The 26,177-nt window shown below is 47.1% G+C and overlaps 2 protein-coding genes across 3 annotated transcripts in view; one reads left to right on the top strand and one right to left on the bottom strand.

The window, feature by feature from the left end:
• Positions 1-252, top strand: part of ARMC2 (armadillo repeat containing 2) — a 47,801-nt gene extending 47,549 nt beyond the window's left edge. The window contains exon 17 of the mRNA XM_054393115.1: positions 125-252. Within this exon, the coding sequence (XP_054249090.1) occupies positions 125-252 (128 nt within the window). The remainder of the gene's footprint in view (positions 1-124) is intronic.
• A 5,668-nt stretch (positions 253-5,920) lies between these two features.
• SESN1 (sestrin 1) overlaps positions 5,921-26,177 on the bottom strand; it is a 68,156-nt gene continuing 47,899 nt past the window's right edge. Inside the window, exons 1-10 of one of the 2 annotated variants that reach the window (XM_054393187.1) lie at positions 22,536-22,567; positions 15,158-15,223; positions 14,089-14,289; positions 12,996-13,178; positions 11,523-11,765; positions 10,120-10,267; positions 9,305-9,417; positions 8,477-8,667; positions 7,834-7,978; positions 5,921-6,955 (exon numbers count right to left, since the gene is read on the bottom strand). In XM_054393187.1, the coding sequence (XP_054249162.1) occupies positions 6,869-6,955; positions 7,834-7,978; positions 8,477-8,667; positions 9,305-9,417; positions 10,120-10,267; positions 11,523-11,765; positions 12,996-13,178; positions 14,089-14,259 (1,281 nt within the window). In that variant the 5' untranslated portion in view covers positions 14,260-14,289; positions 15,158-15,223; positions 22,536-22,567 and the 3' untranslated portion in view covers positions 5,921-6,868. Of the gene's footprint in view, positions 6,956-7,833; positions 7,979-8,476; positions 8,668-9,304; positions 9,418-10,119; positions 10,268-11,522; positions 11,766-12,995; positions 13,179-14,088; positions 14,290-15,157; positions 15,224-22,535; positions 22,568-26,177 lie in introns of those variants that run through there. The other variant, XM_054393186.1, reaches the window with a different exon arrangement.

The raw sequence follows: 26,177 nt of genomic DNA, 5'->3' as shown, positions 1-26,177 counted from the left end.
GTAGGACTGGTGATGATGATTTCATTTTACGTAGGACTGGTGATGATGATTTCATTTTACGTAGGACTGGTGATGATGATTTCATGTTATTCAGGACTGATGCTGCTGTTCTCCTTGATTACAGATGCAGAGCTAGTGTGGGATTGCAGCCTCGGCAGAGATTTAAGGGACTACCCCAGACTGTATTGGGAAAGAGAGTTCAAACCTGTGGCAGAAAAGCTTCTTCACAGAATTCAAAGCCATCACTCCTGACTGTGACTATGACTCCATTTTAATCTTTTTCTGGGGGGCTGTTGGTGTAGGTGGTACAGATTTACATTTCCAATGTACCTGTACATTGCCATTGGGGAGCATGGCAGTTTAGTTGTCAGTCATTTGTGTGCTGGATCTGGTCTTTTGAGAAGCTGGCATGATGTGGGATGCATTAAGAGTGTGTCCAGCAGAGCAAGGGAGGTTCTGCTCCCCTCTGCTCTGCCCTAGTTAGACCTCACCTGGGATATTGCATCCAGTGCTGGGCTCCCCAGTTCAAGAGGGACAGGGATCTGCTGGGGAGAGTCCAAGGGAGGGCTACAAGGATGCTGAAGAGAGCACTGCCTGGTGAGGAGAGGCTGAGAGCCCTGGGGGTGGTTAGTCTGGAGAGGAGAAAGCCTGGGAGGGGATTTAATCAATGTTTATAAATATCTGAGGGCTGGGGGTCAAGAGGGAGGGCACAGGCTCTGCTCAGTTGCACCCTGGGATAGGACAAGGGGCAATGGATAGAAACTCCAGCACAAGAGGTTCCACCTCAACATGAGGAAGAACTTCTGCACTGTGAGGGTCACAGAGCACTGGCACAGGCTGCCCAGAGGGGCTGTGGAGTCTCTTCCTCTGGAGACTTTCCAGACCCATCTGGATGTGTTCCTGTGTGACCTGTGCTGGATTCTATGGCCCTGCTCTGGCAGGGGGGTTGGATTCCATCTCCAGAGGTCCCTTCCAACCCCTAACATCTGTGATCCTGTGATTTTTGCATCTGTTAATTCCTTTCTTGAAAGATGTTTGAGCTGATCAAGCAGCTCCTCAGTGACATTTGTCCATTAATTATGTGGTTTCTTGCCTGGGAAAATGAAACCAAAGCTATTTGCTGAACTATTGATTTTTAAAGGATAAATTACCACCTGGACCCCTGTGGTAGCAAAAGAGGTTGTGGCACTAGAAAAGGATGTGGTACAACTGGAGCCACATCTTACCTACAGACTTTGATACACTTGTACTTCCTAGGTCTGTGGCAGAATGCTGCAGGGGCATTCTGCTGTCTTACATCATAACCCTGACTCCTCAGGTTGAATGCTGTCAGTGGCTGGGGGGAGTCACTCCTCTTTGCTTTGGAGATTCCCTTTCCTTTACAGGATGCTCTGCAGGTAGGGTATCCCAACTCCTGCCTTGGTGCTTGTGGGTATAGGTCCAGCTGTGCTAGAAAGAGGATTTTCTGAACTGGGACTTCACATCTGAAGGCAAAAACACTCAAATCCTTGCTGTCAGAGAAGATTTTAGCTGGTCTGGTGTGTTCTGCTATCAAATGCTCCCAGGAGCTGCCTGTGTGCTGGTACTTCTCAGTCTCCCTATGGCTCATCTCCATTCATGGGGAAAAAAAACCCCAAAACCTCTACATCCTTCACCTTCCTTCTGCCTGCTGCTTGTTTATTGCTGTGTTCATCCCCTCAGTGTGCAGAAGTCCCTGCTTGTCACCCCTGGATTAGCTCAGCAGCTGCATCACTGGCCTCAAGCACTAACAACCCAATTGGCTGCAGAAAGCTTTCCAGCCTTGACCCATTTGTCTCTTTTCTGACCTCAGATTACTAAGAATAAACCTCTGCACAGGGGCTGCTGAGCTGCTGGCTCTGATCCTGAGGGTCAGCAGCCTCACCCTGTGCTGTGTGTGCCAGAGACAAATCTGCATCCTGGCAAGCCCTGCAGAGAGAGGCTGGAGCAATGTGTTTTTGGGAGGCAGCAAGTCAGGGCTCCCTCAGTGGTGCTGCTCTGCGTTTGGCAGGACCTGGACCTCTGCTTCCCAGTGAGGAGCCTGGGAAGCAAAGCAGTAGCAGAAGGGCAGGGAAAGGTTTGTCCTAGCCCATGTCACTGCTTCTGCATTCTTGGGGACATCTTTGTTGTTGATGGGGCAGGGAAGGGGAGACTTCAGGTTTTGGGTGGGGTGAGGAGGAAACTTAAATGACAATAATGAAGTGTGCAAGGTTCCTTTTGTCCCTTGGGTTTTGTTGTGACCAGCTGGACAGCAGCCCTGCTGGAAGAGTTCATGTGGCAGCCCACACCACTGCACTCCAAGGAGAGAAACTCAGTATGGTTTGGCTCCAACAACAGCTCTGCTGTGCTCAAAAAAGCTCAATTATCATTCCTCCTTTTGCCATTTTACTGTTAGCTGAAACGGAGGGGGAAGATAAATGGCTTCAATGCCCCATTTATTTCTTGGAGTTAAAGAATGCATTTGCTTTCTGGGGTCATTAAAGAGAGGCTGCTGGGTGAGTGCTCCCTGCTGGGGAAGGGAGCTGGAGGCCTTGTTCTTGCTATTTGCATCCAGGCAAAAGGCAGCAGTGGCCATGGCTGTGCAGTGCAGGGTGGGGATGGAGTGGAAAAGGTCCTGTGGCCAAGGCCGTTCAGCAGGTCTGGTCAGAATTGCCAAGTGCTGGGTCTCTGCCAGGCAGCAGCCTGAGGCTGGTGTTTTGTTCAGGTCAAGGTGGGTGTGCAGGCAGTTAAGATTTGTTCATGTCAGTCATTACTGATCAAATGAATGAGCTATGGCATTGCTGTGTTGGCACAGGGCAGAGTTGGGGGTCCCAGAGCAGAGCACAGCTGGGGCTGATGCTGTGTGTGAGCTCTGGCATTGCTGTGTTGGCACAGGGCAGAGTTGGGGGTCCCAGAGCAGAGCACAGCTGGGGCTGATGCTGTGTGTGAGCTCTGGCATTGCTTTGTGTTGGCACAGGGCAGAGTTGGGGGTCCCAGAGCAGAGCACAGCTGGGGCTGATGCTGTGTGTGAGCTCTGGCATTGCTGTGTTGGCACAGGGCAGAGTTGGGGGTCCCAGAGCAGAGCACAGCTGGGGCTGATGCTGTGTGTGAGCTCTGGCATTGCTGTGTTGGCACAGGGCAGAGTTGGGGGTCCCACAGCAGAGCACAGCTGAGGCTGATGCTGTGTGTGAGCTCTGGCCTCATGTTCACAGTCTGGCTATGCCTGCTTCAGGAAGATGTGCACTCAGTGCTGGGAGGAGCAGCAAAAGCCTCAGAGCATCTAGAAGCAGAACCCAGTGGTGGCTCCAGTGGTGCTGCATGGCCCCTTCTCTGCAAAAACCCCACCTTGTAGGTAAGAAGCTCCAAAATGCTGAATTTCTGATGTGTTTTTATGGCATCTTCTACCACTCGGGTGTCTTTGTTCTCTTGTGACTTCAGGTGTCCTGTTTAGCAACTGAGTATTTGACCCCTGTAACACTGCCCCTTTTTTACCTGAGGTGGAGTGTGTGTCTTTTCAGCTGAACCTGGAAGATGGAGAGGAAAGGGCTGCGGGGGAGGGCTGTAAACTGCAGGTGGCTCTGCCATGTGCCTCCTGAGCACAGACTCCAAACAAAATCCTGAGTAGTTCATTTGTTTGTTGTTTCTTTTGCAGTAGCATCCTCTTGGCCCCACGCAGCTGCCACCCCTTTAGTTCCCTTCAGTGGTGCTGCTGCATGCTGTCTCCTCCCACACCCTGCCTGGCCTTTTAGAGGCTCCCCCACTGCCATCTTTTGGGGTGAGTTGCCAGTTCTAGCAGTGGCTGCAACATCTGCGGTGTGTGAGAGGCTGCTGCTGTGCAGAAGTTGCTGCACTTTGCAGCCACAGCTCTGCAGGAGCTACCTGAGAGCTGTCAGGAACTTGCAGCCTGCAGCAAAGGAGGGCAGCTCACACCTACCAGTGTTTGTTCCTTCAGCCCTGGCATCAGACAGCTGCTGCTCTCTGCAGCAGTCACCACCCTGCTGGAGCAGCTGGCAGCTTAACCCTTTGCTTGTTGTTAAAGACTCTCTTCCTAGGACCACAAACACCTCAGCATTTGAATGGGAAATCCCCAGATGGTTTTGGGCCCTTTCTCCAAGGTGAGAGCTTTGTGTGGAGTTAGGATTATCTGCATGGTGTGGTCAAGTGCTCTGCTTGAAGATGTGGCTGGATGAAGACACTAAAGCCCACCCTGAGCTGTTTACTGGATGAAAAGGTCTCTCCATGCAAGGTACCTGCCTGTGTCTGTAGAGAGTGGGAGGGGAAGGGCCAGCTTAGGCTTCTCAGAAATGTCACCTCTACCTTTGACCCCCCAAAAAGCAGCAGGAGACTCAGGGGCTGCAGAAACTCCACTTGCAGATGGGGAAGTCTTGTGTGTCCTTAGGCACAGCTTAGCTTTATAATGTGCCCTTAGACAGGAAAGTTTTGCTCTGGTTTTGGAACATTAAAAATCCTGTATTTTTAGTTAAAAGGAAACAGCAGATGCATCCTGTTAGTCACATTTTTGACAGTTTATTAATCATTTTACCCTAGATCTTTTTAAAATATTTTAGCCTGTGGGACTGTGTACTTCAAAATGTTCTCAGAATGTGCTGCAGTAAGAAAGAGAAACCAGGCGGAGCTGAGAACCAGGTGTGGGGGCAAGAATCTTTATTCAATTCTACCTTTAGGCTGGAGAAAAGCTGTTTGGTGGTGGTTGTTTTTTTTTCTCTGCTTTGCAAGCAAGGCTCCTACTTTCCTGTAAGCAGGCAGGAGTCTCTAGCCTGGAGTGCTCCATAACCCCCTGCCAGCCAGATGTAGGAGTGTGGAGGTAAGAGTTGAGTTTGTCACTTCCTTGTAGAGCAAATCCTCCTCCTGCTGCCTGTTACTTCTTGCCCTGAAACCATTGAGCATCCCTCTGATGCCAGGTATCCTTTTGGCACTGGCCTGTGACTTTTAGCAGCTGAAGCTCAACTAGTTCACTGCTGGGGAAATTTAAAAATCAGTTTAAAACAATAGAGTTAGTTATTGAAACTGATCCTGGATAATGAATATTGAAACTGCTGGCACCTGTGAGGGAAGAGGAAAGAACACAGCAGAAGGGGGAGGAGAACATAAGGAACAGGAGAGGTGTTCCTACTATAGTTATAGTATAGATCTTCAGCTTTTTTTTTTTTTAACTTTGGGGGGGTTTCCCCATCATTTTATGCTCATGGTTGTAATTTAAAGTCTATGTTCTCAATTGCTGTCTCAATGTTTTAAAGTTGTCTTTGAACAAGTCAGCCAGGAAGAATAGGAGCACATTCTCTGGACTGTGTCCAGAGAAGGGCCACAAGGATGAACACAAGGCTGGAGCTCCTCTGAGGCTGAAGGAGTTGAGGTCGATCAGGTTGGAGAAGAGAAGGTCTCTGAGGAGACCTTCTTGTGGCCTTCCAGTATCTGAAGGGGGTTACAAGAAAGCTGGGAGGGAGATTTTAGGGTGTCATGTAGTGGTAGGACTGAGGGGAATGGATCCAAGCTAGAGGAGGGGAGCTTTAGATTAGAGATTAGGAAGAAGTTCTTCCCCATGAGGGTGGTGAGAGACTGGAATAGCAGGTTGCACAGGGAGGTGATGGAAGCCTCATCCCTGGATGTTTTCAGGGCCAGGCTGGATGTGAGGTGTCCCTGCCCATGGCAGGGGGGTTGGAACTGGATGATCCCTTCCAACCCTACCACTTCTGATTCTAGAAAGGTAAACCACACAAAAAACAACCAAGAGAAAAAGTTGTTACCTTTATTTTAAAAATACCAGTAATACTGACAAATTTAAAAAGCAATTCACACTCATACAAAAGTATTCATGTGTTCTCCAACCCCACTGGATATTAAACATCAGCATTTGTAATCACGGTTTGATTTACTAAAAATAGGTTTTTTTGGTTTTTTTTTTTTTTAGCCTAGTTACTTAAGCAACTGCAAAAAAACCAAAGAAAAAAATTAAAAAAAAAAATCAGTAAGACCAGCATTGGGCATGTAATACAGTAGGACTGTTTGGCAGTCTAGAACAACATTCCCACACCTTGTCCCAGCTCCTCCTTGCTTCAGCCTTTAAAAAAAAAAAACAAAAAACAACAACAACCAAAAAACAGGACAAGAAGCAATGGGAGACTTGGCCAAGTTAGATTTCTAAAAGCTCTGAGGCCTTGAGGCCCCTTCCTTTCCAGAGGAAGACCCCCATTGCACTTTGGAGCTCACCAAATAGTGCTGAACACAAAGAGAGCATTTTAAGGCTAAACTATCTGAGAAAATTGACTGCTGTCTTGTCAAGTGATCAGTGTGGACAGAAGAGGTTTAGTTCTGATGACAAAAGAAATCTAAAGAACAAGGCTTTTTTTTTTTTTAAAATTTGATTTTTGAACCCCACACACAATATAGGCTCAGACAACAGCAGTGCTCACTTCCACGTGTAGCTTAACTGGAACAGGCTCTGTCTGTTTGCTCCACCAGCACGAAATAGCAGCATCAAGATTTTCTACAATTATTCTGGGAGGGAAAGCAAATGTCATCAAGTCCCACTTCTTCTCATGCTCCAGCTCCCCTTGGTATTTGCCTTAACACAAGAGCTATGTATCTATCATTTGCTATTATTGCCACAAGGTCACAGAGGGTCCTGGGTGCTGTCTAAAGCCAAACCCCCAGGAGCAGGGCAGCACTTCTGCACGGCCCCTGCCTGCTCAACTGCCAAGCGCTGTTCCCAACACGGAAAGAGCTGAAACTAAAGGAGTTATGGCACAATGGGCATCTTAACGTAGAGCTACCGTTGGTCCTGAGGCTTCCTCTCTTCCTCTGCCATGCTGCAGCTGCAGCACCTTGCAAGGTCTCCAGGCAGCTGCAGCCATCAGGTCATGTAGCGAGTAATAGCTCTCAGAGCATAAAGTAGTTCGGCTTGCATCCGAGCTTCTACCAGAAGCAAATTTACATGGACCTGGGGAGGAGAGAAGTGACACCTTCACAGCCTGCTCCCAGGAACCTGCTCCAGGGCATGGAAGGCTGTGGGGCTGGGGGTCTCTATCACTGCTTGCAGTAGCAGTGGGAGTGCTCTTCTCCTGCCAGCCACCCAGCTAATGAGGTCTCTCTAAAGCTTGCTGAGGAAGGAGAGGTTGACCCAGTGCACAGCTACAGGGCCAGGTTCAGAGGAAGAGGCAATCAACCCTTCAGCAGACCAGCTGGTTGAGCTGGACAAAAACAAGCTTTCAAGCAGGTAAGGCCTTCTTCAGCAGCAGATTAGGTACAGCTCTCAAAGAATTGTTCAAATTTAGCTTAAGTGGATCAAGTAAAGGCCAAAGGGTGGTTGGCACCCACAGAGCAGAGGAAGTTAGAGGCAGAGGAAGAGGTGATGAGGTCGCTGTTAACACAGCCAAGCCTTTAACATGAAGTAACTGCTTGGAGGTTATTTGCCCTGAAATGACCATAGGACTGCCATGACCTTGGGGCCAGCAATCAGCCTGCTTGGGGCTGAGGCCATGGGATGGATTTCCCCATCAGTGCCCTGCCCCTCTGGGACACAGGTAATGCTGACAGTGGAGGAGATGCTGCAGCAGAGTTGAAGCTGTACCACATGCATGTCCAACCTCCCTAAGACAGTCCAGAGCTTGCCCAGTCCACATCAGCTGTTAGCTACCGAACATGCAGTAGGAAATGAAAAATTACTTCAGCCTGGCAAGTCCCAATGAATTCACTGCCTGGGAGCAGAATCCTGGTAACATCAGCTAAAGCTTAAATGGCAGCTGGGTAATAACTGTGGCTTACAGCATGGCAAACAGATCTACAGCCCCTGTCCCTCAGCTCACATGCAAACCATACCTTCTCAGAGTGTTCAAACTGCCTCCAGAAGCTATCATACATTCTTTTTGTGGTCTTTTCAGGAGTGCAAACCACTGTCTTGATATAAACTTTAAAGCTGCGGTCCAACAACTGATTAATTTCACCATAGTCATAATCATCGTATCTGTTGGGGGAGGAAAAGAGAAACACTTTCATTTTCAAGCAGCACTTCTCTCACTTCCATTGCTTCTGAGTTCCTGTGGCAAAATAAATTCTTGTGTGATTTGTACCACAGCTGGTCCCTCACCACCTAAACAAAACTGTGCTTTAAAATATGCAGATTTGCTTAATAAATAGAATCCTAGAAGTGTTAGGGGTTGGAAGGGACCTCCAGGATCACCCACTCCCACCCCACCTGCCATGGGCAGGGACACTATCCACTAGATCAGGCTGCCCAGAGTCACATCCAGCCTGGCCTTAAAAACCTCCAGGGATGGGGCTTCCAGCACCTCTTTGGGCAACCTGTTCCAGTGTCTCACCACCCTTACGGTGAAGAACAACTTCCTAAGATCTCATCTAAATCTCCCCTCCTCTAGCTTTGCTTCAATCTGAGAAAAGAAAAGAAACTAAATCCAGAGCTAGCAGCTCTGCTGTGTTCAGAACAGAAGTGGCACAAACTGACCTTATCCCAAACATACAGTGAATGTAGTTCCAAATAGCTCGTCGCAGCATTGAGGTATCCACATCTTTGTGCATGGCCATGGTGTTGTAAGTCAGGTTATAAGCAATATGAAACTTCTCATCCAGGAGCTGGCCCACGTCCGGGTAAAGGCGATTAACCAAGGAATAGCCATGGTCTTCCCAGGAATAATCCTTAGAAGAAGGGAAAAAGCAGAGTGAAGCATTTCAGATATGAATTTGTGAGGACTCAGTGCTTCATTCTAACTTATCTCAGGGGGAGGAGGACTGTTTCACAGAATCACAGGATGTTAGGGGTTGGAAGGGACCTTGGAAGATCATCCAGTCCAACCCCCCTGCCAGAGCAGGATCACCTAGGGCAGATCACACAGGAACACGTCCAGACAGGTTTTGTGTATTTCCAGAGAGGGAGACTCCACAACCCCCCTGGGGAGCCTGTTCCAGTGTTCTGTCACCCCCCCAGTGAAAAAAAAATGTCCTCATGTTTCCACAGAACTTCCTATGCCTCAACTTCCACCCATTGCCCCTTGTCCTGTCATAGGGCATCACTGAGCAGAGCCTGGCTCTATCCTCATGGCACATAAACATCAGTGAAATCATCTCTCAGTCTCCTCCAAGCTAAAGAGCCCCAGCTCCCTCAAGTCTCTCCTCGTCAGGAAGCTGTTCCACCCCCTTAATCATTTTTGTGGCTCTGCACTGGATTCTTTCAAGCAGTTCCCTGCACCTCAGGGGGCAGAAAGTTACACAGCAGTTTCCAGTTTGCCATTTGGCACAAGAAAGAGATTGTGAGAGCAGCCCCCAGCCTCATTACCTGGACACGAAAAGTGGGCACATGCATTCCATGCCTGGAGAAGTCCTTGTACCCATAGCTGGTATCCTCAAAGTGACGAGACACGTCTCTTGCTGGAGCTGATTCTTCATCTTCTGGGAATTCCAAACAGAATTGCACACCATTTCAGTAAGAACAAACTGGAGGTGTTCTAGCAGAAAGCTTGCAGGAGGGTGGGAGTCTCTGTGCTTTTGACATCAACACAGTTGCACTGGACTACCTGTTCTAAAATGCTTTGATAGAGCTCACTGTGGCTAAAGCTATGGTTTTTAGAAGCAACTTGATAAAAAACACTCAAGAGTCTTACAGATAAATGTCTTTTTCTTACTTCTTTTGTCTATGAGTTTTCACCCTGTTCCCTAAGGCTAAGGGATACTCTGCTCCCAACTCAGGGGGTCTACCAAGATGTCAAAGGAGATTTTAGAACAGAGAACTTAATAAAATAGAGACCTTTATGATTTCCATGCCAAGTTTATTTCATAGGGGCCCACAAACTCCAATCTCTTATGACACTTCAGCCTCTCAAGAGAGATTCCATTCCTGTGGGAAATTTCTATTAAACATAATGGTGGTAAGGCAGTATTAAGGTGGGCTTGAGAGAAGCCACAATCTGCACTACTCTGCTTTTAACTGGTTCTGGAAGACTACCAGGCACCCGTGATCTTCATCCCTTCTAAGAAATGGTGAGGATTTAACACATCTAATAAAACTGTTGTTTTTTTTTTTCCCTTTTGCAGTAATATTTCAAGTGATTAGGAAAAATGTACATAAATGTATATAAACTATATCTGTCCTACCTGAGGAACACACAAACATGCTTTCTCTCTTCTCTCTTTCAAAACGGGTAGCCATCTCTTCTTGGCTGGCTTCTTCTTCATCCCTACACTCCTGCAGCTGCTTCATTTTCTCCATAAGAGCTTCAACTTCACAGACAGACTCTGTGGACTTGAAAAGGAGAGAAAGGAAAAAACACATTTCATGTCCACCTAACAAGAACTGACAGCAATGGTAGAAACTGTCAAGCCAACAAATTTAAATGCAATTCCCTGTCCTTCATTTACATCTTTAAACAGCAATGCTTTGAGGAAAAGAGTTCATGAAAGATCTGTATCTACCCAACAGCTCCCATTTAATCATCATTTTTCCTTAGTTAAATGCCTGGTATCTGTAGCATATTTTAAGAATCAAAGCTTTCTGGAACAAGTGGTTCTCACACTACAAGTAATTTCTCTTACTTAATCTAAATGTTTAACAACTGAAAAAACCAAGGAGGTGTAACAGAAATTCTGCCAGAGGAAGTAACCACAATTTACTACCCAACTGTATTTTTCCCCTTCTCTGCTTGCGGAGAAGAAACATATTGAAGGAAAAAAAGGAAGAGTGAGTATAAATGCAGATTTAATGCAGCCTCAAAGGAAAGCCAGTGCTTGTTTCACAAGAGCTGTTTTAACACCACAGCACATTATTCATGCAGGATCTGGTCTAGTAAAAATCCATCAGTGCAAGGCAAAATAAAAGTTACCTTCAACTGATACAGTTCTTGCCCCTTTCCTCTCTGCCTTTTGCAGTTTGCTCCTTCAGAGAGCCAGCAAGCTCCACCAAACAGAATTTAAATGCCAGCCACACTATTGCAGTAAAGTCTCATATGCAAGGGACTTGCACTGGAAATACCCTGTGAGCACTGTTGTTAAACCAACACCTGGCTCACAGTGTACTCTTCACTAAGTGGAAGCAAGTACAGATCAGTGAGCAGAAGTGCTGCAGGCAGGAAGTACTGGGTTAGCAACAAAGTCAGAAAATGGTCCATGATCTCTTCTGTGAAGGATCACAAACACCTCAAGGCAACCAAGTCAAATACTGGCATCAAAGGAAGAGCCAAGTTTCCTCTGCACCCATGCAAAAAAGCTTTCCTGGCCACTGCTGCTCAGGACATGTATCAAACTAGCTGAGGCCAGGAGTCATCTCAGTTTGCCTCTATGAATGACAAGAGACCCCAAGAAATAGACAACTGAGAGACTGTATCTTTGTTTTCCTTCAGTAACCTCCCCCAGTCAACCAGTGTCATTTCAGCTTCTCCTACACCCATCTGCTCCACTGGTTAGCCCCCATCTGGATTAGGCTGCTCAATCCCATAGAGGGGGCACACTCCACATAAGAACTTCTACTGCTATTGGAAGAGATTGTCCAGGCAGGTACTTACTGGAATAGTTGCAACTGGGCTGGCCTGAATTTCCTCCACCCCGTGGTAACCATTTGTGATGTCACATATGCAGTAGTTACTGACAGAGGGGGGCCTGAAGGTGTGACCCCCTTCACAGTCGATCTCCGGGCTGATGCCACAGCCAAAGGTGAAGGAAGCAAGGGAGTGGTAGTGAGTCAGGAGAACAACTGCGTGGATCAGCTCTGCCAGGGACCAGCTGTTCTCTTCAGTCTTTAGAAGTTGCTTTCAAAAGAACAGAGAAGTGTTAGCTGTGTTCAGATGGTCCCACCTTATTTCAGTTTATCAGCACATTTCTTCACCAGATGAAATTATTCTTCCAACATCCTAACTCTCTGCTGCCACCAACGTGCTCAGTGTGCTGTTTCCAGGTGACCTGCCAGCCACAGACTCGTGTGGCTAAGGCACACAGGAGATGACTTTTCTCCCCTCTCTGGCCCTCAGCTGGGGTTTCTATTTTGCTCCACATGGTTTGTGTGGAGGCCAGACCGACTGGCACTGAAATTTCACACCTCTGATGAAGATGCAACCACAACAGTCACATGCTTCTCCAGCTGCTCTTTGCAGTCTCAGGAAACCCTGGCAACCCCTTGCTGATCAGCTCAGTAAAAACCTGGCATCAAGGCCAGGCTCCCTCCATCTTGTCCCTGTGGGTGGAATGCTCTACATTCAACAAGAAGCTTCAACCCCCAACTTCCCCTTTGGGCAGGAAAGTGTGGGAGGTTTGGGGCCTTCTGGCAGAGCTTGTGCCCTCCCCCATAGCCCAGCACCCTGTGCCCCAGCAGGACCTGCTGCTGCCTCTCCACCTAGCAGACAGCCCAGAGAAAGTTCCAGCATTCACTTCCTCCTGACAAAGGGTAAAGAGCAGAGGAGTTGCTCCAATAAGCATGGCCAGGCCCAGGGTGAGCATGCCCCTGCTGTGAGAGCTGCCACTGCTGCACACACTCTTGGAGCTGGCTGATCAGGGTAGGCCTCAGAGGAGGGGGCAGCAGCAGCTGCTTGGTGGCTTGTTGGTGCTGCAGTCCTGGCTAGCTTGGGCCAGCTCACCCTGGGCTGTTCTGCCAGCCTGCTCCTTCCAACCCCGCCTGAAAACTAAGCATCTGCAGCAGCTGAGACAACCCTCTGGCAGCATCTCAGAGATGCTCAGGGGATGCTGGTCCTCAAAGCACGAGGCTTAAGGAAAAGCCTATCTGAACACACGGTCACAGCACCAACAGAATTCTGAGATGACAGCTGGGAGGTGTCACTGTGCTGGGGATGGAATCTGTTCATCATTTGTGAGCAGTTAATACCATGTCAGCTTTACAAGGGCACAAGCAATATGATATCATCAGTGTCAGAGTGACAGAACACTGACAGGGAGGTCAGCAAGGCAGAACATCCTTCACCCTAAGAATCTGTGAGAGCATTACTGAAAAATCAGGGCACATTCCTATCACTCCATGAAGGATTTACCTCAATATGTTCCTTGGTGATGAGCCAGGGTCGGTGAGCCAGCATTTTATTCAGTTCTCCTAAATTTTGCAGTTTTTGAGGTGCATTTTCCAGACCATTCAACCATTTAGGGTCTCCACCGACATGAAGGAAGTCATTCACGTGGAGGTTAACAAGATAAGAGCACTGATGGCGTGCTGCAGCCTGGAAAACACAATTGTGATACAGAAAACAATGACAGTAAGTCAGAGCTTCAGGAAAAATATCCTAAGTCATCATTTCCTCAAAATATTCAAGAGTAAGGCTTGCAGTAATCAAAGGCTGAAGCTGAAAAAATGAAGAGGGGAACACATGAGCCTGTTTTGATTCTTGTTCTCACAAGAAAAATGCTCCTCAGTCATGCACGCTGTAACTATGCTGGCTACAGGTGCAACATGCTTGTGTCCAAGGAGAAGAGCAGGCATGGACTCATTGTTTGTCCTGAAGCAAATAATCCATGCTGTGCTGTCCCCTGGGGAAGAAGCAAGGCTACAGTGAGGTCAACCTCCACCAGCAAAAACAAAAGGAGGTTTCAGAACACACACAGCAGGAGAGACTAAGGGCAGCTTTTCAGCAAAGCACAGACCCAGTGTCATTTATTCAGTGACACCTTCCCCATCAAATTACAACACAGCCCCAAACTTGAATTAAACTCCAGCAAGCAAAGATCATTGACCTGGCAGACCAGAAATGATGAAATCAGCCACTCCTGGCAGAAAACCTGCTTGGAATTCAGACATTCAGAAAGGGATGATGGGACAGACTGAGTAGGAGGGAGGTGTGTTTGAGAGGACACACACAAACCCAAAGTTTCTGAGATGCTAAGGAAACTGAGCATAAACAATTGTCTTGTTTTACAACAGACCTTTCCCCACCACTTTTTCACCAAAACTATGAAGCAGCAGCCTCAGGAAACAATTTGTAAAGCAGACAAGCAAGCCCACTCTGCTTTCCCCCTGATGAAATGCCCTTCCAACTAGAAACTGCAACCCAGAGCATTAACTGCTACTAAAGAAGCCCAGAGACTGCTGCCCAAGTGCCTGCTGCTGCTGGCAGCTCCTCACTCCAGCATTACCATGATCCCGATGTAGTGCCGGTAGTGGAGCGGGAGTGGACCGTCCATCTGCAGCAGATAGTGCTGAGTCTTGAGAAAGCTTTCAAGATACTGTGGGTGGAAAACCATCACCAAGGTGACGTTGTCCAGTCGGCCCAGCGCAGCAAAGGAGTCAGCAAACAGAGTGTGCATCACGGCGTCCTCGTTTCCCACCTGAATGGTCTGGTTGAACAGAGGGAGCAGTGAGCAGTGTGGTCTGAGAAGTGCCAGGGAAAGAGTAAATAAATCTATCAGCACAGCACTGATAAATCTATTCATGGCATTGCACATAAAATCCCTTCAGCAGCCCTCATTTAGAAGATCACAAATGGTTACCATCAGCAAAAGGAGATTTTTTTTTTTTTTGTTTATGCTATCTCATTGACTTCTCATTTTTACCTGTCTTACCTTCACTTTCTTGAATGCCCCAAACTGATCTTAGCTTATTGTAAGAACACAAAGCTAACTGAATCATCATCTTTACTGAGGGAAAAAGAGAGAATTAAGTAAAAAGCCATCTATGATGATGAGAGAAAACTAGAAGGAAATTGAAATTTAAGGCTCTAAAATTCCTAGAAAACCACAGGCATATTACTAACCTCTCCTCTGCTCCAAATCCTCTTACTAGACAGTCAGGAGAGAAATGTTCATCAGGAGAGAACCAGAAATGTTCATCCACAGCACTCTGAGGCTTCTCAGATTGTTCAGAGCAGTAGAAGCAGCTCAAGAAAAAGCAACCCCAGAGCAGGGGGCAGGTGCCTTGTGGACCAGTAGGAAATTACATCCGGATGTTCACAAGGAAACAGACACTCTTAGAGCAAACAGGATTGGGTTTCTCTTATGCTAGACAGCAGTACAGGAGGAGTCAGAATTCTTCCAAAGCTTCCCAGAGCCCTCCCTGCTTTGGTACACTAGAACAGTAGCCAAAGCCTCCCCAAGACTGAATGTGATCATGACTGAAAATGTTTTGCAGCTCAGCAGCTGTCCTGAAACCAAAGAGTGTTCCTTAAAAGCATAAAGTTCACTGTGTACTGGAAAAACATTACCACACCTCCTTCTCGGGGATGAATCTGCTTGGTCCGTGTCCCAGTGGTCTAGGAATTCTTATTCCGAGTTCCTAGAAAAGAAAATTACACCCCGCTCAGCATTTAGTTAGGAGCAGCTTTTTAGCTGTGGTTGCAGGAAACAGTTCTCCCTTCAGAGAGAGCTGGGCTTATTTGGGTACTCATTGTACTCTCACCCCAGCTACTTCTACTCGGACCATTTGTACAAATGCAAATCGTTTTTCGTAGAATGCTTTATAATTAGCCACACTTGTTTACAGCCTCACACCCGGCTCCAGCCACCAGAAGTTCAACAACAAAGGCCCTGCCAGCCACCCAGAGCACACACAAACATATGTGCACACAGACACACACACACACTCTGCAACCTGCTTCACAGAAACTCCTGCATAAAGCATATTTTGGCAGGGTGTCCAGGACAAGGAGTTCAGTACAGGGCTGGCTGCTGTGTGGTTGTGCCACTGATACAAACCGAGACTGCTCTGCCTGTGCACATCCGCAGCGCTCTGTGCATCTGTCAGGAAGTGAAACAGCTGTAACCCTAATCAGATTGCTTTTCCCCAGCCTCAAAGAGCTCTTAAACTGCTGAAAGTACCTGATCTACACTGGCATTTGCTTGCTTTTTGAGATAGGATAAAAAGCTACTCAGGTTGGGAGGGAGGGGAACACTGCTCAGTCATTGCCTTGCAGGTGAGAAGGAGGCTGGATCCCCCTCCAGCAGCTGCCTGCTTGCCCTCTGCCCCTTGCACCTTTCTGCCAGGCCTATGGCACCCTTCGTGCAGACAAGGAGCAAAAGGCTCTCGTGCACTTGTGTCCTGCCTGTTAAACCATTCCCTTTGGAAGGGCAGGAGCCATGGCTCAGCATGTGGTGTGGAGCAGCCCTCCGAGAAGGCACAGCAAGGTCCACAGGGCATGTACCAAAGACAGACATCTCTTCACACAGTCACGTCTGCCCACCCCCAATTGCTACAGAGCCCCACTCCATCTGCACAGCACTCTAAATACTACAAAGAAATTCTTTACACTAAGAGTGGTGAGACACTGGGAACAGGTTGCCCAGGGAGGTCATGGGTGCCCCCTCCCTGGAGGTGTTCAAGGCCAGGTTGGATGAGGCCTTGAGCAGCCTGAGCTAGTGGAAGGTGTCCCTGCTTACAGCAGAGTGCTTGGAACTTGATCTTCAAGGTCTCTTCCAACCCAAACCATTCTATGAGTCTATGATTGCTCCCAGGCCAGTGGCATGGCTTCCCCAGGAAAGACAGGAGCCTTAGCACCTGAAGCAGTTCCAAAGGGGCAGCTGATGGCATGGTGCTCCTACTGATGAAGGGAGACCTGGGACTGATGCTGTGGCTGGAGCCAAGTGCTGAACACTAGGTTACAACCAGTGGGCCTTTACCTGTTCCCTCTCATCTTCTAAAGCACATCCATTGCCTCTCTTCCATGGCCCAAACCACTCATTTTCTGATGATACCAACCCCATCCAGGTTCTCAGCTGAGTTCAGAGGAACACAAACCTTTCAGGCCACACAGAGCAGAGGGGTGCCTTCAGCTGTTTCAGGCCTCACAAGCAAACAAAGCCCCTAAAAGCTACCTGCCAAGTGCAGTTTTTAACTTTGCTCCATTCCCCCCACCTAGATAAAGGCTGTAACAAACAAGCAGGACTGGCTACCCTCACTACTGCACTGTTTCTGCCTTCAGCTGAGGTTTCTATTTGCAGGAGTTCATCGGACGAGAAGCAGTTTTATTAATCAGTTACCCTTCCCTGAACTTTCCCCGAAGACTGAAAACCAGCTTCAGAGAGCCAGGAACAATCAGCACAGGTCTAAGTCAGAACTACCAAGCCAGACTCTGACAGTCTCCTGAAACCCCAAGTCATTTCTCAAGTGTTACTTGGATAAATTGAGATCAAAGGGCAACTCTTCCCACCCTCTGCTCACATTTTCCCTAGGACAGTGAAGTTTGTGATCTACCTTTTTCCTGCTGAGGATCCAAACATTCACCAACAGATTTTGCCTGTCAGCCAAGTCTCTGGCAATGCCACTTTAAGAATTAAATTTGTATCTTAAAAACTTCCTCTCTCCTCCAAGCTCCAGCACAGCTTCTTATCTCAGCTACAACTACACCAGCAAATTAGAAAAGCATCTTACATCCAAGTGACAGCAAGGAAAAGCAGCCTGCATGCATCATTTAACTGAGCAGATGTCTGCAGTTGTCAGCCAGCTCAGGCACTCCAAGAGAAATACCTTCAAGTTTAATTCTTGAACAACTATGTTTCAGAACAGTTACAGAAAGGAAAAAAAAAAACCAACCAAGATTTAAGAAACTGAGATCAGCAGGCTGCCAACAAATTTTGCCTCACAATCTGGAATACATCACTATAATACACCACAGTTTTTAGAGCATGCAGAGATCAACCTGCTCTCATTACAGTGCATGTACCAGGCTACATTAGCTAAGTAACCAAGCCCTCTACAAAGTGACTTAGAGGGTTTTTGGGGGGATTGAGTAAATCAGGAGAGAAAGCATTCCCCTGAAATCATAGCACCAGCCCATGCTCTGAGCAGCCTGGGTTCAAGTCCCTTAACAGAGATGTTGTAAAGGATTTGTCAAGATGAGTCTCAGTTTCCCACCTGTAAAATGGGGGCAAATGTGTTTCTTCCAGAGGGTGCTGAAAACAGAAATATGCTCAAGGTGCATGATTACCACAGTTATGAGAGCTGTATAAATTCTGACACATCAAATTTTCTGAGAATTGTGATTCTTTAGTCACAAGCTATGGGAGACCTTCTAAAAAACTGTTTTCCCTTCCTTTTCAGCAGCAGCATTTAATCAAGTTCTTGAGTACTTGAGAACTTGCAGACAGCTCTGGGTGCTCCTAGTATCCCAACATTCCAAATCCTATATAGACAACACACTGATTCTCAGAACAGTCCCAGAATATCTTCCCTTCCTTTTGAACATATTTCTGTGCTCCATGATACCCTTCACTAAGCCTCCACCTTCCAAATACACTCAAGCAGCACTGCTCTCCAGCTTTCCCTCTCAAAGGCAAGACCTCCATCCTGACCAGCCACATAGCTCTTCTCCTGCACCTTCCTCTCCAAGCACCTCACCTGAAGCACTGACAAGCACTTGGCAAAGCAGCCAGGGCTAGGATGAGCAGCAGTTGCAAGCAACCAATATTTATTTTGGTTATTACAAAAGTATAAGCAACTTTCATGTGATTCCAGACCATTAAGTTGCACACCAAAGCGACCTACCTAGCACCTTATTTTCTGCATCCAACTTCTCCTGTCTTCTCTCCTCCTCTTCATTAACCTTGCCACACCACTTCCATTCAGTCTAGAAACTCTGCAGCCAAATACAGCTCCAAGCTCAGCAGAAAGCCAACCACAACTGAGACTTTAGGTGCAAATAATACATAACAACAACAATAATAATGATACATCTGAGGCACCCTGTCTTCAAAGCCAGAGCATAAAACACAGATGGACTGCAAAGCTAAACACTGAGGATGGAATAGATTTCACTGTCAGCACTCAGGAGCTCACAGCTGATGGAGGGAGGTGAGCCTCACCAGAAAGCAATCCACTCCAGTGCTCACCTTCCAGTTGCACCTTGATACAGAGGCAAGACTTTAGCCACATAAATGCTGCATTGCTATGCTGTGCTTCAGAAAGCACAGAAAACCCTCCTGTTGCTCCTGTACAGCCACAATTGTTATTTCCATGGAAATATGGTCACCAGATACCTACCATTTCTGAATCTGCATGTCCCTCATCACTGCTATACTGTGAGCACCTCACCCCATGTATTTCATTCATGCACTACTCTTGTGAGGCAGGGCAAGGGTATTCTCTCCCACTCAGGAAAGTAACTGAGGAAGAGAAGCACTGCATAGCTAAGAGAGGCTGCTATAGAAGACTGGCAGCCTGACCTGAGATCTCTCCTGTCACAGCTGAATGCCTTAGCCATCAGACTATGTGCCTTTTAAGAGGCTTTTCAGCCAGGAGATACATTTTATGCAAATTTACACCAAGAAACAGCTGAGACAGAAGAGTTAATGAGACCAGTTTGCAGACTTAATTATATCCTTCCCAGTTAGCATTCTCTCACACCAGTCTGGCCCACTTAGGACATCCAACTGCACAACAAAAATCTGTACTGCATGCACGTAGGTGTTCAGAGAAGACCACTCTAAAATCTCAGACACAAACTCACTCTGCTTAAGGCTTTTTCTGTATTTTGGGACTGCCAATCAAGCTCATCTTTAAAGTATCTCGACAAGAACAGCATTCCTATTATGTAAAAGCTTAAGTTGGAAAATTGAGCTGCAAATAAAGTACAACACTCATCATCTCTGCTAGTAGCAGAGCATCATCTGCTTTGGTTCTGAACCTCTTTAAAATAAGTGAAAAAATAAAGTAATTTCTAAACAGACACCCAGTATCAGAAATGCTACCTAGAAACACTAACACAGAGTTAAGTTACAAGCCAAGATACAGGGTCTCTAGAACAGGAGTAGCTACCTAACCTTAGCTACAACTCTTGCTCCATAGCATGCTTAAAATGCATTTTCAGATCCCTGTTCCTCCCCACTACTGACTCCTGGCAGCTACAGCTCCTGCCTCTTATCACAAAACCTCTCCCAAAACTCAATTATAGTTTTGCCAGATGACTATAGGGACTGTTGCTAAACTGTTCCTCTTCAGTCATTGGAGATTCATGAGTTGAGCACTAGGTCTGAACCACAATCTTCAGACTGCTTTCCCTGGTGTTAGCACTGAGTCATTTTGCTCCCCTCAAGTACAGTCAGTCCCAATATCAAGTGTTGTATCTCCCAGAGAGATTTATTTACACACTACTCAAGCCTTCTCTAAATGACTAAAAGAACACTGTATCATAGACAGGCAACATGAAAATGTCATTACCTGTTTGTTTCACTAAGCCACATTTGGACTCATGTCTTCACCTGAATCACCTGTGTGCTGGTTAAGCACTAAACACTGCTAGATTCAAATAGAACTATATGAAAATGACACCTGACAATGCAATATAAAACAATCTAAAGGAAGGAACCAGAGAAGGGAAATGAGTTTGAGGTGACCTTTTTGGGCAATGACATTTTCCTAGCTAACCAGTGATCATCTGAAGTGAATTCCTATCCACGCTTAGGGTGAAGAAAGACACAATGAGCTGTGGCTTAAAAACTCTTCAACACAATCTCCTAGCAAAGTGAACCCCCACACAGCGTGCCAGGCTGAAAATCCAGCTTCGTATAGCATGGTATGCATTTGAAGTTGACATTAAAAATACTTTATATATTCGTAGGACGCCACAACGCAGCCAAACGTCCAAGAAACTTGCCCTGCACTTCCAAAAGAGACTTGGCAGTATAAGAGCCTTGTGCTGCTGCAGCTTCAGTCACTATCTGTGATTCCTACTTCCCCTTCAAGGCCAGGAACAGCACAATCTCACTGGTGGTGACACTGCCAGGCTAGAAATTTGGACTTTCCTTGTTTAGGATCTTAATGACAATGACTGTCACAACTGGCCTCACAGAACAAGTTATTTATCACCAAGCTGATACAGACGCAGCTTAAAACCAGTATCTTCAGTTCTGCTAAATGCAGTGGCTACTGGAAGATTTCTTATCAGATAAGTAGCTGTTGGGAAAATGGTTTAAGGAACAAAGAATGGTGATTAAACATGACTCTTTTCCTACAAACATTTAAAGAAGAAAGCCCACGAATCCTACACCTTTTCTAAATGCGGGGCTAAGCAGAACTGGCAGGTGTTCCCAATTTATTAATTTACCTAACTTAGAAGCAGCTGCAGTTGTTGTGGCTTTCTCAAACAAACTATGATTCCCATTAAAATGGCAGAGAAATTCTCTCAAAGCCCCTCATGTACTCTACATTTTTTGCACCGGTTCCATTTTCTGGGCACCTCAGACTGCCACTCAGCTGAAGCACCAGACATGTCTGCACTTGCCTGGATTTAAAGAACTGAGAACATGTCCTTCCCCTCTGCTACAAAGCACTTTGTTCACAGGCCTGCTGCTCTTCAGTGGGATTAGAGCACAGCAAACATTGAGCTGTCCCTACTTCACAGAGCACTCCATTATTCTCATGTGCATTTAAATCCTGTCATTATTTTTCATCATCAGTTAAGTGCACTGTCTCTGAATGTCTCAAAGTCCTTTGAAATATCAGATTCCTAAAACATCTCCAACTAATTTATGTGATTTGATTCAAGACAAAAATCGAGGCAAGGGTTTGCTCAGGGTCACACACCCTGTTCACAAAGCTCAGACAACTCAGACTCAAGCACTAACACTTCTTCACTGGACCAAACAGTAAGAGCAGATCCAACTGGAGTAGTCTCAAGGCACCTAAGTGCTACTCATTCTTCCTCGGCAGTAATAGCTCTTCCTGAAGTGGTTTTGTGACACAACTGCCTAGCGACCACAACCCAATTTACTTTTGATATGAGCTCACTGAAACCCAGAGGCTGAATTTCAATGATCAGCACCTGGCTTCTCAATATGCCACTTCTCTCACCTGTGCAAAGACACAAAAACTATCGGAGGGCAGAGGATCTGGAAGGAACATCTGCTATTTCCATGCTGTAAACACTGTTTAAGGACCAATAAATCAGAAGGAAGCAAGTTTAAATGTGACAGTTACCGTTTGCATTATGGAGACTGCACTGCTGGGTTATGTCAAAGCAAAGCCATTTGTATCCAAGAGGTATTAGATCTGTGCAAACCAAGAAAGAAAAAAAAAAATACAAAATAGTTTCTGTGGCAACTTGTAGCAGTCCGAGGATTTAAAATTCCCTTTAAAAGAAAAATCTTAATGCACTGACACTAAAAAACTTACAGAAGAGATCCAAAGCAGCGTTTTAATTCCTCTCCAATGGAATGCCTTTGGCTTGTTTACCTCCAGGCTCTTTCTCTATCAGACACACAAGACCAGCCTCCCTCTTTCAAAAGGACTGTTCAAGTCTGTGCAAACCCCGAAGAAATACTGGGCAACCGGGAGGTAGGAACTACTTGGATGAGCATAACGTCCAGCAGAGACACCCCACGGCACACACACCAACGCGACCAGGGAGTGACCAGGTGGCAAGAGGGAGGCTGAAGACAGCATCTGCAGTGCCGCTGTCGGCAGGGACTGGATATCCCCTAGAAGGGAGCCAAGAGGGACCTGCAAAATCCGCCAAAGTTCCCCTCCAGCAGCTCTGAACGACGTCTTTAAGGGTCGAGCGAGCAACCCGCAAGCCCCGGCCTCCCAGGCCCCCTCCCCACCTTCCCGCAGGTTTGTACTGCTCGCCGGGGAGGCTCCCACCCGCCCGTCGCGGTACCTGCTGCTGGGGGCCCGGCCTCGCCACCCTCACGCCAGCGCTGCGGGGCTGGGGCCGCTGCCGCCGCTCTCCCTGTGCAGCCCCGGCGCGGCTCTGCGCACCGCCCCCGCCGCCGGGCGGGGCCCCTCCGCGGCCCGCCCTCCCTACGGCCCTCCCCGAGGGCGGAGCGATGAGCAGGGCCGCAGAACAGCCGCTCGCCGCCGCTCCTCTCCCTCTGCCCCGCGCCTGCCGCCGTCCGGGAACGCCGAGAGATGCCCCCAACAGGGGGAGAGGCGGCAGCAGCCTCTGCCGCGGGCAAGCCTCGGGGCAAGCGTTCCCCCAGGCCCCCCAGATCCACCCCGCTCCTCCCGACCCGGCTGAGGGGCAAGAACCCCTCTGCCCCCGATCGCGGGGGGCTGTGCTGCTCCGCTTCTCCCCAGCACAGAGCATCTCTTCGCACATCACTTGTTGCTTTCTTATTACACTCTCCCCCCGCCTTTCCCCGTTCCTTCTGCAAGAGTGTCTACCTTTTCTTTAAGCAACAAACTAATTATGGCTTTTAAAGTAAGAAATCGCAAGAGGTTAACATTTTGTAGGTATTTGTGTGACTAAGTATGCTGCTGCAGAAATCTGGCCTCCTGCCTATTCCCAAGATCGTAACAGTCCTGGGCAAACATATGTTTTGCAATCACATCAGCAAAACACTCAGCCTTTGTTTGCAGCAGGCTGTACTGCTCTCCTCGACCCCCCAGGGCTAGAAACGCTGCCAGATGCCTTCCTTACATCTCCCACCTCTTTTGGTCTGGGATTTTATGGCATCAATTATTTCAAAAGAAACAAGTCTCTGGGCTGGCCAACCATAATTTTATGATTAGTTTTCTTTTGTCTTCCACAGCAACCTAGGATTTGTAAAGTTAAACGCTGTCGAGATTGTTTTCCTTTAAATATTTTGGGATTAAAATAAAATATGACAGACCCCAAGAAGTAAACTTCTACTGCAATTTTGATGGGAGGAGGCCAGGCCAGGCCAGCTCTGAATCCCCCAACATACTCATTTTGGGAAGGAAGGTTTCTGTTTACAATCCAGACTGCTTGTTTTGAGTCCTACCAAGCTATCTACCAACCAAGCAGGGGAATTCCACAACACTGAACTTTACACTTCTGTTAAATGTAAAACTGAATACTGAAAGCTGTGCCCAGGCTGCTCTTGCTGTGGGTGTGCAAATCTTGCAGTAAAGTGCAGGAGACAAACGTAGGAGACACTGAGGACAGTGCTGTCTGGGGAACACAGCAACACAGCTCAGGGCAGCAGTTCTGCACATTTATAATGCTAAAGCTTTAAGGCTTCCTTTCCTCTCCACTTCCCAAATACCACCACCACCTCTGAGCAATGCAGATGACTATGGAAAGCCAAGGGATACTCCTTTTCTGAAGGTTTAATAGCAGTTGTAAGGTTAAATTATCGAGAGATACCCAGGTAGGAGACCTGGGGCCATGGCTTTAAGCTGGCTAAGTTTCTCCCAAAGTGTGCTTCCCACCTACTTGCACTTCATAAAATGCTCAACAGAAGCATGGAAAAAGAATGCAATACTGGCAAGACAGGTTGCATTTTGTGAGCTAATAAAATAAACTAATGAACAACACTATTTAGTTCACTGGCTATTTCCTTACTTCAGGCCAAAACATAATAAAAAGAGAAGGAATGGGCCTCTCTTGCAACATAGGCAAAGAACTGGCTTGTGCTGAGAAAAAACTCTTGCAAGAGAGTAATTAGCTGAAAAGCTGAAATGCAGGAAAGTGCCTCACTATCAAAAGTCTTCGTGGATGTCAGATGAAAGGTCATCCCCCCCATCAGTGAAACTGGTAACACCCCTTGAAGAAAAGGGGGAAGGGGAGAAAAGAAAAAAAAAACAACAAGGAGAACAAAAAAATAAAGAAAAAAAAAAGGAGGTGGGGGGCAGCAGTCCCACAGTTCCCTGAAGAGTTTTCACCCCCTGTAGTTGATTGCCCTGCTGGGATACTTGTGGGGAAGCCTGCTGATGGTGACTTTTGTTCCTATACAAAGAAACTTGGCAGACAGATTTTATCTTTTTTTTTCCTGATACTGTCCAAGAGAAATTCTCTCTCACTAAAGAACCAACTCAACAACAGAAGGTAGGAAATTATACCATGTTCTTTGCTTTCTGCATCAGGATAGATGAAGGCAGTGACAGCATGTCAGAAAAAAGCATGTACAAAGGGGAAGAGGAAGTAGCAGAGCCATAGCAAACAAATAATAATGGTCTTAAAAGCTCTCCCATATGGCCTGAGTACACAAGCTCTGCTCAGGCGCCAGGTATGGCTTTGCCTTAGCAGCATCTCATCACCTCAGTCTGCTGCAAGCGCTTTCTCCAGCCCAGCCCTCACACAAGTATTTCCAAAGCACAGCTCTTCCAAGTGAAAGAACACACAAAAACTGAGCCACGTGCTCATCTAGAGATCAGGGCACAACAGGAGACCAAAGTGATTTCCATTTGGAGGCCAGTAAGGCAAGCTACAAGAGCAGCTTTACCAGGGAATGTGGAGCACAGCACGAAGCTGATTTGGGTACTAAGGAGCACAGAAGCCAGTGGAGCCTGGGGACAGAGGGACAGATCTATGGTCCAGTTTGCATAACTTGAGCATTCCCCTTGGGGCAACACAACAGCATGTTTGACAACATGTAAGCAAACAGAGATCAAGTGAAATGCTCCTAAGAGAAAACAACAACAACAACAACAACAACTGCGTAACACGAAAATATCAAGAGATAGCAGGTTTCCTTTCACCTAGAAAGAGTGTATGACAGACACACATGAAGTCACCTAAAGCATGAAGACAGCACTCTTGCACAGCAAGCACTTCCCTAAAAGCTGCTTGCAAAGGAGGGCAGCATTCAGCATCTGTGCACCCGGGGTTAAGTCATCAGAAACGCAACAGTTCCTTATTGCTACAGTTAAGTCAGTGTCCTGATGAAGCTGAAAGGAGACCAATCAGTGTCATTGCGAAAAGCCTGATCCTGCAAATCCATGTGTCAGCACTTTGCTGCTGTAACTTGGAACAGCTCCACTGCAGTCCAATGGGGCAACTTTTTTTTTTTTTTAGTCAAGTTCAGCACAAACAGATGACTCTGAAGAACTGGCAAACCAAGATCTTAAATTCTTTCCACAGAAAAGCTATCCAAGCAGCAGCACTCCAAGGGCCTGTTACTGCAATGCCCTCACATCAAATTAATATCTCAGAGGATGACCAAACAATTCTTTCCCAGGAACACTTACAAGGAAAACCAGATAATTCTCCAAGGCCCTGAGACACTTGGTGTTGTATTAGTTTTTAGGAGTGGATTTCTCTTTCTTGCAGTTTCACAAGGTAGCACCAGCTGTGACAAGACCTAGCAAACTTAGCAGAATGGCTGTGAATACCAGCATTCACCTTCCAGTGTCTTTAACCCAGCTGAGAGAGCTCACAGCTGCATGGTGTCTCCCACCTGCAGCTACACCAGCTGAGGAGGTCCCTGCACTACCCTGGGTGTCACTGCTCTCTGAGGGGGACAGGTCTCTCTCCTAAAACCTGCCCACTCAGCTGCTGCAAACAGAACTCAGTACTGCCTACAGCCAAAGCCACTGGAGGACTCTTTTGGGGTGA

Source organism: Indicator indicator, chromosome 27, assembly GCF_027791375.1.
Source record: "Indicator indicator isolate 239-I01 chromosome 27, UM_Iind_1.1, whole genome shotgun sequence".
Taxonomy (NCBI): Eukaryota; Metazoa; Chordata; class Aves; order Piciformes; family Indicatoridae; genus Indicator; species Indicator indicator.
This window is presented reverse-complemented; position numbering and strand designations above follow the sequence as displayed.